This window comes from Calonectris borealis, chromosome 3, assembly GCF_964195595.1.
Source record: "Calonectris borealis chromosome 3, bCalBor7.hap1.2, whole genome shotgun sequence".
In the NCBI taxonomy this organism is placed as follows: domain Eukaryota; kingdom Metazoa; phylum Chordata; class Aves; order Procellariiformes; family Procellariidae; genus Calonectris; species Calonectris borealis.
The window spans coordinates 1,344,472-1,360,622 of NC_134314.1; the positions used below are offsets into that span (position 1 = coordinate 1,344,472).

The 16,151-nt window shown below is 50.5% G+C and overlaps 1 protein-coding gene across 1 annotated transcript in view; it reads right to left on the minus strand.

Moving 5' to 3' along the window:
- The window catches only part of OTOF (otoferlin), a 111,583-nt gene that overhangs the window by 82,813 nt on the left and 12,619 nt on the right, over positions 1–16,151 (minus strand). The window contains exon 3 of the mRNA XM_075144605.1: positions 10,752–10,840. Within this exon, the coding sequence (XP_075000706.1) occupies positions 10,752–10,840 (89 nt within the window). The remainder of the gene's footprint in view (positions 1–10,751; positions 10,841–16,151) is intronic.

Here is a 16,151-nt window from a genome sequence, read left to right on the forward strand (position 1 = left end):
GAGCCAAAGGACAGCCACTGGTGTGGGTTGCTGGTGTGAAGTAAGAAGGTCCCACAGCAAAGACACCTTTCTTGGAGGCAAGAAGCTTAGCCCCTAGCATGTCCCAGCACATGCATCCTCACGTGATGGGATACAGAGAAATTGTAATGCTAGAAAATGCTACAGTGGCTAGAAAAAAAACTTTTTTTCAATTTTTCAACCCACTTTTGGCAAAGGAGGGCTTGGATTTTCAGTTGTATGAATCTAGAAGCTATATGGAAATGACTGTAACCCATGAAAGGTCATTTCACTAACCCAGGTCTGAAGAAGCAGGGAAGGCTTTGAGTCATAATGCTCAGCATGCGTGAACTCTGCAAGGTGAGAGGGATGGGACATGCCAGGGCAAAGAGGAAACACACAGCCGACTCCACATGACAAACCGAGTCGTGTTTGGCACATCGCTGTTGGGCTGTGACTGGGGTTGGACCACGGCAAGGCCAGGGCAGAGGCTCACCACTCCCCTTTGCATGGCTATGCTGCACAAGCCTTCTCCATGCCCACCTCCTGCCTGGCAGGGCTTTGGAAGCAGAGCTGCCAAAGCGGCTATCTCTGAATGTCTCCAAGGAGGACTTTGGGCTCAAGATCCTGCCAAGAGATCATTTTAAAGCTACCCTAGATGTAAAAAAAATGGTGTCAGGTCAGGTGTATTTGTGTCTTTGCGAAAAGAATAACAGAAGTGCTCTCTTCTGTTCTTTTTTTCCCTTTTCCAGACACCCAAGCTGCCCAGGGATATCAGATCTGGCCGTTGTTGGGGTTTGTGGGAAGCCCACCTATGCTCTGTGTGCTTTTAAAACTTAAATATAAAGCTGAGGAATCTTCAAAGACTCCCTTTCTCCAAAATAGACTTTGCTCAATGACCAAAAATGTGTTAAAACCAAACAAAACCCCAAAAGGCAAAAAGCCCTGATGCAGCTCAAAATCATCAGGGTTTAAAATGCACTGATGATTGCTCATTTTCCTCTCTCCCTGGGGAAGGGTCCATCCCACCTACTGTAGCTGTCCTGCAGTTCACCATTGGTTCCTGAGCTCTCTGTGCTCAAACAGTGGGACTGTCCCAGCTCAAGGGAAATCAGTCGCAGATGCCTTAGATGTATCTGACTTGGGGAGAAAATGCTCATGGGAGGTTCTGGTCTTTCTCTGCTGACTATTGGACTTAAACCCCACGCCCAGGTTACAAGCAGACAAAGCTGGGCGGTGGGAATTGTCCTGTTGCTGCCAGAGATCTCCATGAAATGTGTTTTCCTGGTAAGGCAAAATGAGTTTGGTGGGGATCAGTCCAGAGAAGGAAGGTATCCTCTTGAAAGCACCCAAACTCCTCCAGACCTCCAGGCAGAGGATCTGAATTTCTAGCATTACAAAAAAAAAAAGGAAGTTTGAAAGCCAGCAAAGTATCATTTCCCTTAGGAGCCAAACATCCAGCCCGCCTCAGGAGGTAATAAAAAATGAAAGGAAGGGCTCAGACCTCTTCCTCTGCACTACACAAGCCACATCATCACTTGCTGGCCATGTCCAACCTGAGCTGAACCACCCGTCCCCACTGCTTTCTCCCCCGCTCGCTTTACTCTGGCTGTTGGTGAGCCAAGATGATTTGCAGCCTCTCCTGGGAAGACTGGACTCCGCTCATCTCCATCTCTGCAGCTTCCCTCCTCCACGGGGCTCAGCGTTTCAGCTCTTTTTCCACATGCCAGCCTTGCCTGCAAAACTGGACAACTTGTATGACATGGTATCACTCGCAGAAAGGCTGAGCTGATACCTCCGTAGACATCTCGGCCGATTAGCTTGCATCTCTGACATAGTATGGAAACTTCTACCTTTCCAGGTTCCTGCCCCTGGTGACATCAGTCCTCTCAGGTCATAACGAAGCACACCCTTGGTCCGTCTATCTTTTACCTTCCATGGAAGCTGATGCTAGAAATTCTTAATGAGACTTCAGACTTGCTGCAGCCATCCCATTGCTGAAGGAGAAAGGTTTCAGTAGATGATACATCTGCTGTGGACCAGGCAGCTGTAGGTGTACCACAGACACCAGCCCTAAGGGCTGGGAAGATAAGCTGGGCTTTATGAACCTCAAGCTCTGGAGCACTTGCCACCCACCCTACTTTGTGGAGGGGTATGTGAGAGGAGACCCTGCTCACTGGACTGATTTTGCATCAACTGGAGAAGAAGTTGGACTAGGACCGTCTTCTGAGGTGAATAATCCCACAGCTCAAGAAGTGCAATGGAAAATGGAGAAGAAAAACCCTGTTAGTTTAAGGAAAAACATGAAAAGAAAGAGCCCATGGATCAGGAGGATGGGGGAGCCTGGGCTCTCAGGAGGACAAATCCATTTGTCAAGATAACCCAGATACATCAGGAAGGACCACAGTTCATCAAACCTTGTCAACCCAAGTATGAGTCTTCTGGCCTACGTAAGATGTCCACCTTAGGACTCCTGGGGCCCGAGGGGATATCTTTGTGTTCAATAAACTCACACAGATTTTTCTTCCATGAAGATGTCAAATTCAGTTTTGAACCCGTAAACTTTCAGTAGCCACCAGATCTCATGGCGGGGCTCTCCACAGCCCACCCAGCATCATCTGAAGACCCACTTCATCCTGAGCCTCCCGCTATCTTCGTTTTCATGTCTTCCAAGTTTTTCTACTGAAACAGATGATGAATAACTGCTTCCTCCCCAGTTTAACCTTGTGGCTATTCATTATGTCCTCTTTTGAATTGAAGAGGACTAATTTAATTTATAGTTCCTCATATAAAAGCTCTTCCAGAGCTTTCGTCCGTTCTGTTGGATCCTTTTTGCTCCTGCACAGCTAATAACACAAAACCAAGGACTCTTACAGTCAACAGCTTGTTGTAAAGGCAGCCTATAACAGCGTTGGAAAGCAACTTTCTGTATTTCCAGTGCTGAAAGGATTAGCAGAAAAACTTGTTTTAATGATGTTTGGATAATCAAGGATACTGGATTGCTCCCAATTACTAAGACACGCGTAAGATTCCCTCCAAGAGACCTGCCTGGTCTGGACTTCACATAATAAAGTTTGGGGATCCGAATCACATATGAAAATGACAAACATAAACCCTAAGGTGTGCAGGTGGCCCCCAAATCCCATAGGATCTTCCCGTATGAATTTTTTTGTCTTACTGGTGAAATTAGGAAGGGAATCTAAAAAGTTTTGGGCTGAGACAAGGGCAAACCAAGCATGAGACCGGCGTGCCGCAGTTCTATGTAAGCGTTTTGTCTGGGTTACAAGCATACTTAGTTGCATTCAAAGAGATTTAATTGTTTTCTTTTGCCTTTTAGCAATCTATAGAAAAATAACATCTTGATGAGTGCACCGGAGACATCGCTCGTCCAGTGGTCTGGTGAGTCAGACGCAGACTCCTGGCTGCGACCTCAGGGTATCCCTGGGATCTTCCACACTGAGAGGGAAGAAACTGGGGAGAACTGAAGCTCCTGCATCACTGACGATGCTCCGAGGCTGCAGCTCAGACCTCTGCAATGTTTAAGCAAGCTGGGCAGCAGAAAGGCTTGCCCAGCTGCGGTCCAAGCACCGTCTCAAGGAAACTGTGGCACTCAGACAAGAGAGGAAACCTGCTCCACCAGAGTTAATAATTTTTTCCATTACACTCTTTCTACAGTGATTCTGCAGTGGATGAAATGGTGAGCACCCTGGCTTCTGCAAGCTGGAGGCAGTTTCATACTAAAGACTTGAATTCTGCAAAGATCTTAATTGCTGGAGAAACCGGAGTACAAAGGACAAAACAAAGCTCTATTTTTATCCCGGAGAGCATAGTGCTGTATTAAAAGCCTTTGGAATTAGTCTCTTTGTCTCTCTGTCAGGTAAGGAGAGCCAGCTCCCGCCTCTTCTCCGTGGGTATCGGTTTTCTGCGGGGGGATGTTATCTGTGCCCCCACCCCTGCATCGCCCGTCAGGGCGGCGGGGAGCCGAGGGGTTTGTAACGTGGCTTTCAGCCTTTGCCCAGATCCAGTTACTGCTTCTTGCCCCGGAGAGGAAAACAGTGACAGAGAGGAAAACAAACCACCTCGAAGCAAAAGCTCTTAGTTTTTGTGCAGCCTTCCTCATCCTTAAGGGTGGTCGTTGACTGGTATCGTCCTTGTTTCATGCACAAGGAAAACATGTGGCCCAGAAGAGGCTTGTCCAGGCTGTCCCAGCAGGTCAGGAATAGGAGCAGAGGCAGGGACCAGACCTCCTGCCTCAGGGGTGATGCTCTGTGGCCGCCATCCTCTCCGACGTCTCACGGGGATGGTGTGCTGCCCTGGCCGCTGCCTCCACTTGCTTCTTGCATCTCTGCCCTCTCCTGTGCATACGGTCCTCCACCCCACATCACTCGTACGCGTCCCAGTGTCTTCTCCTGCTCAGACACACTCAAATCCGCATCGGGGACCTCACATCACACACTCGTCTCCTGCATATGCCCTCTCTCCCAGGGCTCTCCACTGTGGGAGCATGTGCTACAAATTTTCACCCACCTTGAAGGTATTTTGTAGGTCTCCGCAGGAGACCAGAAGAGAAAGGACAGTGATGAACTGTATTTCTATCCAGGTCATCCCACCACCTGCTTTCTAGGATGGGATATGTTGCATCAGATGAAGCATGGGTGTGTAGGACCCATGATTATTGGTCCTTCTCTTGTGTGGAGCATTTTTGGTCTGCATCTACACTAGAAAATTAACCACGGGCAGGATGGGGAACTGCCTATCATCCACTCGCACCGGGACAGTGCATCCCTGGGGTGGTTTGGCTGGAGAGGAGAGTTTCCCAGCCTGGGGATGTCCCGCCTTGTCAGGGGCTGGAGACAGGTTTCTGGGCTGGTGGCACTGCTGCTCTGGCCCATTTGAGCTGTCCTCACGAACTATCTCCCCACCTCCATGCTCTGCCCCCTTCTTTGGGCACTCAGACATGCAGAGCCCTGGGGATGGGCTCCCGGGGACAGCCACCGTCCCAGAGACGAGACCCACCGGAGCCCACAGCCCCTCCGAGGAGCCAGCACACAATCAGCTGCTGTAAGGAGGCTGAGGACCTGGCCGGGCCAGGAAAGGATTATCTTACCAGCTAATTAGCTGCATGCTGATGGCCACTGAGGCAGGAAACAAAAGCAACTCAATGAGCCCTGCAGCCCTGCCTCGGCGCTGGCCCCCTCCATTATTCAGGGTGGACCTGCATCAGGTGTCATGCCTTTATCTGGGGCTTCGATAAATAGCGCTAATCAGCTGCATGTGAATTATTCACAGAGACCAGAGCTCACCTTTCCAAACCCCAGTGCCAGGGCTCTGCTTCTCCCCACTCCGCTCCCTCCTGTCCAAGATTTATGTCTGTCTGTCCTCCTCCTCCAACTCATTTCTGTGCAAGAAGGATGGGCTGTAGTTAAAGCACTGGCTTGTGACCCTGGGCTTTAATCTTTTTTTTGTACCGCAGATTCCCTGCATTCCCTTGAGGGAGGTGCTCAGCACCAGCCGCCCGGGGTGGGATGGGGCCAGGTTAATTGGCTGGGCCTTGGCACTAATATCTTGGTGCAGACGTTTCTTAGCCAGCAGGAGAAATGCTGTGAGTCTGAACAGAAATCCCTGGATAATCCTATTATATTTATGACCTGGAGTAGTCTATTCTGCAGGTTCATTCCTGCCACGGATGCTCAGGTCTGAAACATATTCCTTCCTCCATCAGTAGGCAGCTTATAGGGTTGGACTAAGGCTCTCCTGTCGTCGCCTCTTTTGGGCTCCTGGTTGTCTTCTGCTTCAGGGAACTTCAGCCTTTTCAGCCCATCCTTCAGCCACAGCCAGTTCTCAGTTCCTTGTGCCCCAAGCACGTTGCCCTGGGGCAGGGCATGCTTTGCCGCTCCTGGCTTGCCCAGACCCCTCTCCAGCCATGGGGGTTCAGCTCCATCACCTAAACATGAGTACCTGTTGCCACGCAGATGTCCTGGGATGTCTGAGACAAACGCGGGGCTGGCAGATACAACTTTGGATCTACAGGAGGCATTCCAGAAGCTGGATACTCAAAGGGCACTGGAGACCCGTGTGGGCACCTGAGCTGAGCCCTAACTCCCCATGGACACCTACAATGCAGTGAGAGGAGATGAAGCCCCTTTGGGGATTCTGCTTCCCATTACTGTCAAGAGAAAGCCGGGGGAGATGCCGTGTTTGGTGTTTGCTGAGGGAGCTCTCTGGTCCCGGCTCCTTTCCTGGGCTGGGCTGCAGGGATGAGCTGCTGCGGTGGCCCAAAGCAATGACGGGCAGCAAGGAGAGGACCCTGTGCTGGGTCTCTTAATTGCTGAGGGACAGACTGAACGCACACTGCCACAGACATGCTTTGGGGTTCATTTTACCACTGTCTGTAAATGCCAGCATGAGGAAACTGTTTCTAACCTGAAGGGCTTTTTAATTTAGCAGAGACGGAACAAGTCATTAAACTCTGGCAAACCTCTGCAGGGAGGTGCCGGGTACTCCACCGCTGTGCTGAACACCACCGCTGCCCCAGGCAGCTGGTCTGATGCTGCTCCGAAGCAGGGCTGGTCCAGCGGTGTCCTGCAGCGGGGCGAGAGGAGACTCCAACCGCGGTCTGGCTGCTGGGCGGGAGGAGCCCTGCATTTCAGTACTTGAAGGGGGCTTATCAGAAAGATGGCCCTTTTCAGCAGAACCTGTTGTGATGGGACAAGGGGGAAGGGTTTTAAACTAAAAGAGGGGAGATTCAGACCAGATAGAAGGAAGAAATTGTTTACGCTGAGGGTGGTGAAACCCTGGCAGAGGTTGCCCAGAGAGGTGGTGGATGCCCCATCCCTGGGAACATTCAAGGTCAGGTTGGACGGGGCTCTGAGCAACCTGGTCTGGTTGAAGATGTCCCTGCCCGCGGCAGGGGGTTGGACTGGATGGACTTTGAAGGTCCCTTCCCACCCAAGCCATTCTATAATTAGATGATTCTATGATTTCAAGGCAAACGCACCCCAGAAACAGGAGCAGCAGCTCCTGTTCCAGCCGTAACGATGCAAAGCAGGCAAACATGCTGGATAAATATTTCTGTTGGTTGTTGCAGGCCAGGGGTAGTTTGTGGGTAATCATCATAAAAGAACCGGCAGCCTCTGATCCACTGATATCAATTTTTAATGAAGTTGGAATAATAGAGAAATCCCAGCACAGCAAAGAGTTCATACAGGGTGAATGGGGAGAGCCGGGCTAACCTGGCAGCCATCCTAGGAAAAGAATAGGAAAGGTTGTACAGGATTCAATGAATAAGCAATTAAAAACTGGAGTGTAATCAATGACATTCAGGTTTATGAGGAGATAGAGCCTGTCAAAACAAGCTTGGTTTGCTTCTTTGGAGTTGGTTTGTTTGGTAACTGCATGAAAGGAGCAGGTTCTTACAAAGTGTTTGGTTTAACACTGCCTGCTAACAGTGCTACACACTAACAAGAGCAGATTAATGGAGAAACTCTAAAAATAGGGCGCCAGCTGAGAATCATCTTTGAATGACAGTGCTGTGGTGCAATTTTGCTATTAAGCCCATGACTACTACATCAGTGACTGGGATGTAAAAATAACTTACAATCAAATTTTCAAATAACGTGAAGACTGACAGAGCAGTCAACCAGGAGAGAGCAGAGGCAGCCACGCAGAGCAGTGGGGACCTTGGCATGTGCCTGAGCCAAACAAAAAGAGCCCTCACGTGCCAAAAACATTTCCAAGAGGCTGCATCTGCACCTCAGGCTGGCAGAAAATGGACCCGACTTCCATGAACACAACAGCTCCGGAGAATGCGGTGCACCAGGAGCCCGGCACGGTGAATAAACAAGCAATTAATCCATAACTGCATGAACGGAGGAGGGATGGGGGAGAAGGGAGATGTGTTTCATCCTCAGTCTGCAGGGCTGATGGGGGGTAGGTGCATCCAGCCTGCGCCTGTACTTTAGAGGGAGGATGCTGAAAGTTGAACATTAGTGGGATAAAGAGCTGCAAAGATGATTTGTGATGGTAAAAACCACCGCGCAGTGAGAGGTGCCAAGAACAGCCTTCTCAAAAACAAGACTGAGGGATGATTTGAGTGCAAAGAGCTTTCGAGGGCAGAAAATACCTGCTGAGCAATGGGCAGAGATGCTCCTGGTTTCGCGTGCTGTAGACACCACGATGGGGAAGCCCAGCTGCCTCAGCTCAGACTCCTGAGTCCCTGGGACAAGAACCACAGCATGCCGTTTGTGCCTTTGTACCCCACCTTGTACCATGGGGGTCTACATTGATGGAAGAAGCCAATTCTCACGGGGCGTTGGAACTAGATTCCTGCTCACTGCAGAGCTGGTCATCCCTCAATGGTGAGAAATAAAGTTAATGGCACTGCTCAGTTCATGGTGAAGATGGGGTTGCAGCATGCAAGCATCAGTTGAGCTAGCTAAGATCACAGTGGAAGATAAAGAGATGCAGGCTTCATCCTGGGCAGTGCAAGCCCATCCAGGACACTGGAACACAGCTGCAGCCTGCTCCCCTGCAGCGTCAGCAATTGCTGCTCAAAGATATAGCTGCTCCCCTGCGGCAGCCCAGGCCCTCACAAGTCAAAGAAAACTCAGGAAAATGTCCAAAGTGATGAAAATGATAAAACAAAAGGCCATCTTGGAAGTGGAAGTGGCTCTTACACAGCCAACCTCTTTGCATGTGCAGCTCACCAGTGGAAAAAAGGCACGTTAAGCAATTTGGCTGAACTAGCTGGATATTTTATTTTGTGTTGGGTATTTGGAAATTTCTAAGAGACTTTGGTCACCGTGAAGGTGGAAGGAATTACCCAAGTGATCACTTTCTCAGCCTCTGATCAGTGCAACCTGCTGATATGCCCTGGCCTTTCCAATTCCCAACTCCATGGAGGAAGAGAGAAGGTTCTTCATTTCCAGACACAGAAACACCACTTTGTGCTCTTTATGGCATCTCTCAAGTGGATTTTTTTTCAGGTTTTAAGACAGAGGGAGAGAGAAGGGATTGCTTCTTTGTGTGCACAGCATGAAGAATTGCAGTAAATTGGGTACATCTTGACATAGAGTTTGTTAGGGCAAAAGCATCCGATTCAGTTGGCATGTTTTCATTCCCTTCTGCTGGGTAATGAAGATATGAAGCTCCAAGCCATCATGGATGGAGGGATGCTCTGTCCCCTCACGTCATCCAGCTGCTGGCTGCACTAAGCCTGTGCAAATCCAGGCTGCTTGCTCACACCAGGGGAGCAGAAAGTGAAGGCAGGCATTGAAGGAGCACCCAGTCAAAGAAATGTCATGGATGCAACATGAAGAGCAGGTTCCAGAGCCTGGAGCTGATGTTGGCCGGGGAAAGAGGTGGATCTCCAGGTCTGCATCTGTCCATCTCGGGCTCCCACGGCCCATCTGCTGCCCACAGCCCCTGAGGAGTCCCTTCTCACACGGACCCTGGGACAGTTGAGGGCTACAGGAATGGTTCAGATCTCCTATTCCATGTGCCCATCACTCATGAACTTAGTGACCACAACGGCCCTATCTCAATGCAGGTGCCTACGGGAGGTGGTCTGAACACAACTCAAAGTGTCTTGTACTACGCATGGCTCCTGTGGCAGAGCTGAGATCTCCCCACAAGCCCTTGAGCACTCTTCTGCCTGTATCTGCCATCCATTCCCCACCCAACTCATCCACCTGGGCTGGGACCCTCCTGGCCTTTCTTCTCCCAGACAACAACTGAATAAAACAAGTTTTTTCAACTATCCTTCTGCTACTCAAGCTCCTACTTAAAAGGAAGACAAAGGTAGGTACTTTTTTTCCTTAGTTTGTTGTTTAGGTTTTTTGTTTTCTTTGTGGGGTTTTTGTGGCTTTTTTTTTTATATCATGTATATTTAGCATGCCTGCCCTGCATGCCATCTGTCTGTCTCCTCACTTTTTTGGCTCTGAAGCAAGCTTTTGCATGAACATGTGCCTGGGAGATGTTCAGGAGACCCTGCTGAGCTCCAGCTGGGGAAGACACTGGATTTCAGTGCAAAAATGTTAGTGCAACATCCAGCCACAAACAAGAGCCCTTCCTTGGCCCTCTTCTTCCTTTCCCCTCTTTAACATCAGTGTAAATGTTCTGTAGGACAAATCACCTATGCCACTCGTTTTGTGAAATGCTCCCATATTTTTGCAACAACAGCATGGAGAAATGTATGAAATACACTAAGGCTGACAGAAGGCACAGACAAACTTTCCTTCTCTCATGTTCATTTTTAATGTGGGGGCAAAACTTAGACTGTAAGAAACCTTAAAAAATGTTCATAGCGTTGCACATAATACATAAATCCTGGCAACCAGCACAGTATCTATGTGAGAAAAAATGACAAGAATAAGAACAAATAAACACTTGCAGAATTTGCAAAAGCTGCGGATTTAGGTATCAACTTCCACCTTGATAATTAACCGAAAGTGTTCAGTTTCTCTTAAACACATGCAAATCGTATTGAACCAAACGGCAGCACCTTGGGAAAACCGTGGCATAGACATGGTGCTGACCACCATCTAGTTGCTGATGGTTAGCAAGACCTCACTCACCGAGCTGTACACATTGCATCTGAGCTTCCTTGCCCTCCCCAGGAGACATCACCAACGTCTTCCTCACCTTCCAGTCTCCACACCAAAGAGGGATGTGGCTCCAGTCAAGCAGGAGCTCCCTCTTCCCACCGGAGCGGACCCGGGGGGTTGGTGGGAGGGAAGGACAGACCACGCTCTCACCTGTTGGTGAAGACTTTGCTGTAGTTGAACACCTGGATCTCCAGCATCTCATTCCCATCGATATTGCTTGCCACCGGCCAGCGGAAGGTCTGCGGAGAAAGGACGGGAGGGGGACGTCAGGCTTGTTTTCAGGGAGCTGCTGCAGAGGTGATGAGGGTGGAGCTGAGATGACCATGGAAAAAGGCTAGCTAGCCGAACTTTTTCCCAGCAAAAAGGCAGACAGGGCTGTTTTACAGGGGTCTCATGAAGAATGTGCCTCGGTGCCAAATATTTTATAGATATAGTATGAATATTAATACACATTGTATAAATGTGTATATATATTTTATACATATACGCATTTTACATTTATACATATACAAAAAAAATGTATATATATAAAAATCATTTCCATTTGTGGGTTTTTTGCTTCCCAAGGTTTTTTGCTTCCATCTGCCAGGCTCAACCACCTGAGCTGCCTTCAGTTTTCCAAGTCACGGGTCCCTTGTGACCTCCCAAAGCCGAGCGCACCCCATTGCCAAGCTGCTCTCGGTGCATCCCTTGACGCCGCAGATGCGGAGGCAGCGGAGTTGAGCCCTGCATGGCCTACAGGAGCAGCAGGACTGCATTCAAAGTCTTCAAAGGAAAGTGCTTACCAAGCAACTTCACAGGAAGAAATTAGTGACTCTTCAGAAATATGCCAACACTCATTTTTTAAGCTATTTTTTCCCCCTTGACTCACATTTTCTGCAGTGAGTCAAGGAAGCAAATGAAAAAAATCCCAAAATATAAAAGAAAACTAGAAATGGCCCCATGACAGTGATGTAATTTTGCTTATGGTCCAGCCTCACTCCTCATTCTGCAGCTGGATTTACTCTGGGCTCTCCATCGTGGGGATGTAACTGAGCCCTTCCCCTGACAGCACGTGCATTGCTCTCTGCTCGCCCCTTCCCACTGCTTTGATGCTCCATTAGCTGGTACTAGCTAGGTTGATAAATGCAACCAGCAATTAATTACGAGCTGCCTGTTCCCTCCTGCCATCACCGTGCCTCTCTGGCCTGAGAAGTTGTCCTACTCTGACTGTTCAGGGCTCCTCAACACGTGCAGGTGGAGATTCATCAGCCCTGTGCTCCTGCCCCCAGCCTCTCCTCTCCACCACAGCCCTCAGACACGCTGGTGAAGGGGACAGAGTCCACCACGTCATGAGCACAGCAGCAGCCCGTCAACCTCCCACAATGTTCTGGATGTTAAACTGTCCCACCTATCTGCAGCTTCAGCTGGGCAGAGGACTCCCCATCCTGCCTCGCAGCAGAAGACGTTCCCAGGGTCTGCCCAGAGATGGCCAAAGAGACCAGAGCTTAGACCTTCTCAGGGGAAACTCTTCACTTTTAACAGCAGTGGTAGTTTACTGTGGGATAAGCTGCTCTGCCAAGATCAGGACTTCTGGTTGCTTCTGAGATGGACATGATTTCTGCCTGCATCATAGAATCATAGAATCACAGAATGGTTTGGGTGGGAAGGGACCTTCAAAAGCCATCCAGTCCAACCCCCTGCCGTGGGCAGGGACATCTTCAACCAGACCAGGTTGCTCAGAGCCCCGTCCAACCTGACCTTGAATGTTCCCAGGGATGGGTCATCTACCACCTCTCTGAGCAACCTCTGCCAGGGTTTCACCACCCTCAGCGTAAACAATTCCCTCCTTCTATCTGGTCTGAATCTCCCCTCTTTTAGTTTAAAACCCTTCCCCCTTGTCCTGTCGCAACAGGCCCTGCTAAAAAGTCTGTCCCCACCTTTCTGATAAGCGCCCTTCAAGTACTGAAAGGATCCTCCTGGTCCTTCCTGATACCTGATGTCTATGCATCCTCACCACCTCAACAGAGCCTCGGCTTCGATCCCTCCGTCCAGAGCCTTGGCCAGTACAAGACAAACCCAAACCTCTCTGCTATCTCCACAGAAGACTAAACCATGGTCCAGGCACAGCTTCTTTTCTGCTCACACACATCTGACACGGACTGGGAGTTTAAAGAAGTCTGGAAGCACCTCCAGAAACCCCAGCAGAGCTCAGTTCCTGGACACAGCCAGGTCCTGTTTTTTTTTTTCCTTCTTCAGAAATACCATTCTCTGCTTGCCCACAGACCAAATGTGGGGGAGGACCTGGAATGAGCAGGCATCCCTGCCTCTGTCACAAAATCATTTGGGTAAATCTCTGTTCCCCATCCTTGGGCTACAGGGTGGAGGACTGTCTCTTGCTCTTTGTCTCTTTGCACCTCGTGGGTGTAGTCTTTGGGTACGTACAGCACCGAGCTCAGGGAAGTCCTGCTCCACAGTTCGGTCCTCTCTAACGAGCAGATCCCAGAGCTTAAGGTACAGAAATAATGGTGTGCAGGCACCCCCGCCTTGGTTAGAGGTTTGTCAGGCAGCAAAATAACAAATTTGGAAAGTGCGGTGGCTTAGAAAGTCTTCCAGGATCCCCGCTGAACAGCCTTGCTGACAGCTTTCCGCACCAAGAAGCTCGCCCGGGGATGTTCACGCCGCAGCCCATCCGCCGCTGCTGCAGCAAACCCCGGGGGGCCGGCAGGCGACGCTCGGCGTGGAGGAGCACGCTCCCATCTGCTGTGCTCTGCGACCTATCGCCTGGGAGCACTCCTTGCACACGCGCCCGCACACGTGCCCGCACACCTCCAGGTCCAGAGCGACCCGCCTGTCTAGAGCCGCTAATGCAATTTGCTTAAAGCACTTGGAGTTTTGCCTAAAATCCTGGGGAATGCAATACAGGTGCCATTTTCCGCCAACAGAAATAATCTCTTCAACCTTTGGGGCTAGGCTTCGGAAAGGGGCTCAGATCTCAATTCTGCTCCAGATCCCCTGGATTTGGCTAAATCGTTTAGGACGGAATCCAGAGCAGATGCTCTCGGTTTGGGGCTTAAGAATCAGGGTTGGGATTCCTCCGCCTAACCTAGATGCTTAGAGGTTACCTACCTAAATCAACACCCCTCGTCTGGGCTCTCCATCACCAGAGAAACCCTGGCACGTCCCGGGGACAAACCGAGCCCTGGCTCACCGTTGGGAGGGGGTCACACTCATCCTGTCCTTTCTGGACAGACTATCCGGCCATGACTATATGCCTCAGATTAAAGGAGGGCATCCTGCTCTGGAAGCTGTCCAAAATCCGCCCCCACTAAGAGGACAAGGAATGGGCACCCAGGCTATGAACAAACTTCTGCACCACGTTCCCCAGCCCATGACCCACGCTCTGCCAGTCTGCCCAGTCACCCTCAGTCTCCTCCTGGTTTCATCCCAGTGTGTGGAAAACCACTCAAACCAACTTGTGGCACCCAGCCACGAGTTTTACAAACTTATTTTTTCTCCCCTTGTTTTCCCGTGCGCTAGTGAATCCCTGGGCATCGCTCCCCCAAGGCTGCTCTCAGCTGCTCTGACTGCCCTTTGATTTGGAGTATTTTGGAGAGGCGGGTAGTGGAGCTGGAGCACCACGTTTGGCACCTTGTGGGTGTAGGTCTGGCAGCGGCAAGTCAGCCCAGCTGCGAAATGAAAATGCGAGTCCCTGTGCTTATCTCTGTGAGTTACAGCCACCTCAGCCTCGGCAGAAAAGGAACAGCTCAAAGGAACTGGGTGATACGGTTTCCCTCCTAAGATAGATAGTTTTTATTATTATTATCTTTTAAGCCTGGAAAGGATTATTACAGTCGCTCAGCCTGACCTCTTAAACAACCCAGCCCACAGGTTTTTGTGTTTCGCTCAAAGGTTCCTAAATCAAACACAGATATGCCTTGTAGCTCACTCAGAACATATTTTTAACAGGGAAAAAGGAAAAAAAAAGACATCCCAGAATTCAAGCAACAACATTTAATTACGCATGGTTTCCACAGCTGATTGCCTTCAGCAATAAACATTTGCACCACACTTCTGCTTTGAATTTATGGGCTTCAGCTCCCCAGCCTTTGCCCTGTTCTCCCACCAAGCTAAGGTGCTACCTGAAGTCTTTCATTTGGCTTTTTAGCTGCTGTTCCTTGCTGCCTGCAGAGATGCACCAAGGGAACTGCCCTTGGGCCGAAGCCAGCGCTCCCTTTGCAACACGGAGAGGCAAAGCAATGCCACCGGCCCAGGCTACGCACCTCCAGAAAGGAGAGCGGAGCCGGGCACCCCGCTAAAAGCACCTAGCGCAGGCTCTGCCAGGGCAGGCATCGTCTCGCTGCGAATTCCTGCCGCTCCCACTGGCGCCGAGGCAGCTGCTGTCACGCAAGAGCTGCGTTGCATTCGCGCAGCCCCGGCTCTTTGCAGGCAGGTTTTCCTTCCCTCAACGCCCTCGCAGGGAGCTGCCCTTCAGGTAAGCGATGAAAGAGGGCAAATGTTTTGGAGCTGCAGTATTCTCGGTTAATTTATAACAGGCCCTGAGGGATCACTTGCTCTCATCAATTCAGAGTGCCCGGGCTGAAGGTAAATACCGTGTGGCAGGTGACGTGGGCTGGGAAGCGAACACAAACCATGCCATGGAGTAATTCAGCGGCAGGGGCTGCAGTACCTGCGGCGACTCCCACGCCTGCCTTCCCAAGCTGCTTGCCACCAAGCCACTAAAACCCAGCAGCACCAGGGACCGTGATGCACCCCCAACCCTAAAGCGCTCCCCAGATGTGGTGTGCACGGAGGTGACCCGTCTGTCCTCTCAGACCCAGCCTGTCCTGGGACAGTCCAACTTTGCAAGGGGCTGCACTTAGTGGCTGCTCTTCACTGTGTTTATCCGTGACCATGACCGTGGCAGAGGGCTCCTGCGGCAGGAGGTGGTGCGGGGGCAGGCTGGAAGGCTGCTGCTAAAATGTGGCTTGTGTCAATAGAAAAGCTTGCAACGGCCACTCTGCTTCAGCACGAGCGCTGGAGTTAGTTTGCAGGGTAAAAGCCACAGACTTTACATTTATCCAATGCAATTAGGCGGTCTGATGGCCCTTGGTGTCGAAGAAGCCCAGGGAATGAGGCTGGAAGGTCTCTGAGAGCACATCCATCTGTCCCTCCTCCCCTGGCAGCAGCAGCAGCTCCACTCAACCTTTCATCCCATTTTTTCAGAGGGATGAACATCCAAACGTTTTGCAAAACATCCCTGCAATGCCACGGTGGATGCCAGCTAAGAAACAAAGCAAACCGATGATAAAGCCTAACTTCACACCTAACCAAGGGATGTGTTCAAGGGGATGCTGCATGCTGCCGGGTGGGGACAGCGGGTTATCCCAAATCTGCCACCTGTGAGGTTTTCCATCTCCTTCCAAGTCAGGCAGTTGGGCTCATTCATGGGGCACTGTGCTGGGCATTAGACCCGTGCAGTTTCCCCACCCTCCTGGCTCTCCACAGCTTAACCCCTGGGAGCGGTGATCTCATATCCATCAGGAATCCCTCCAGCCATGGCACGATCTA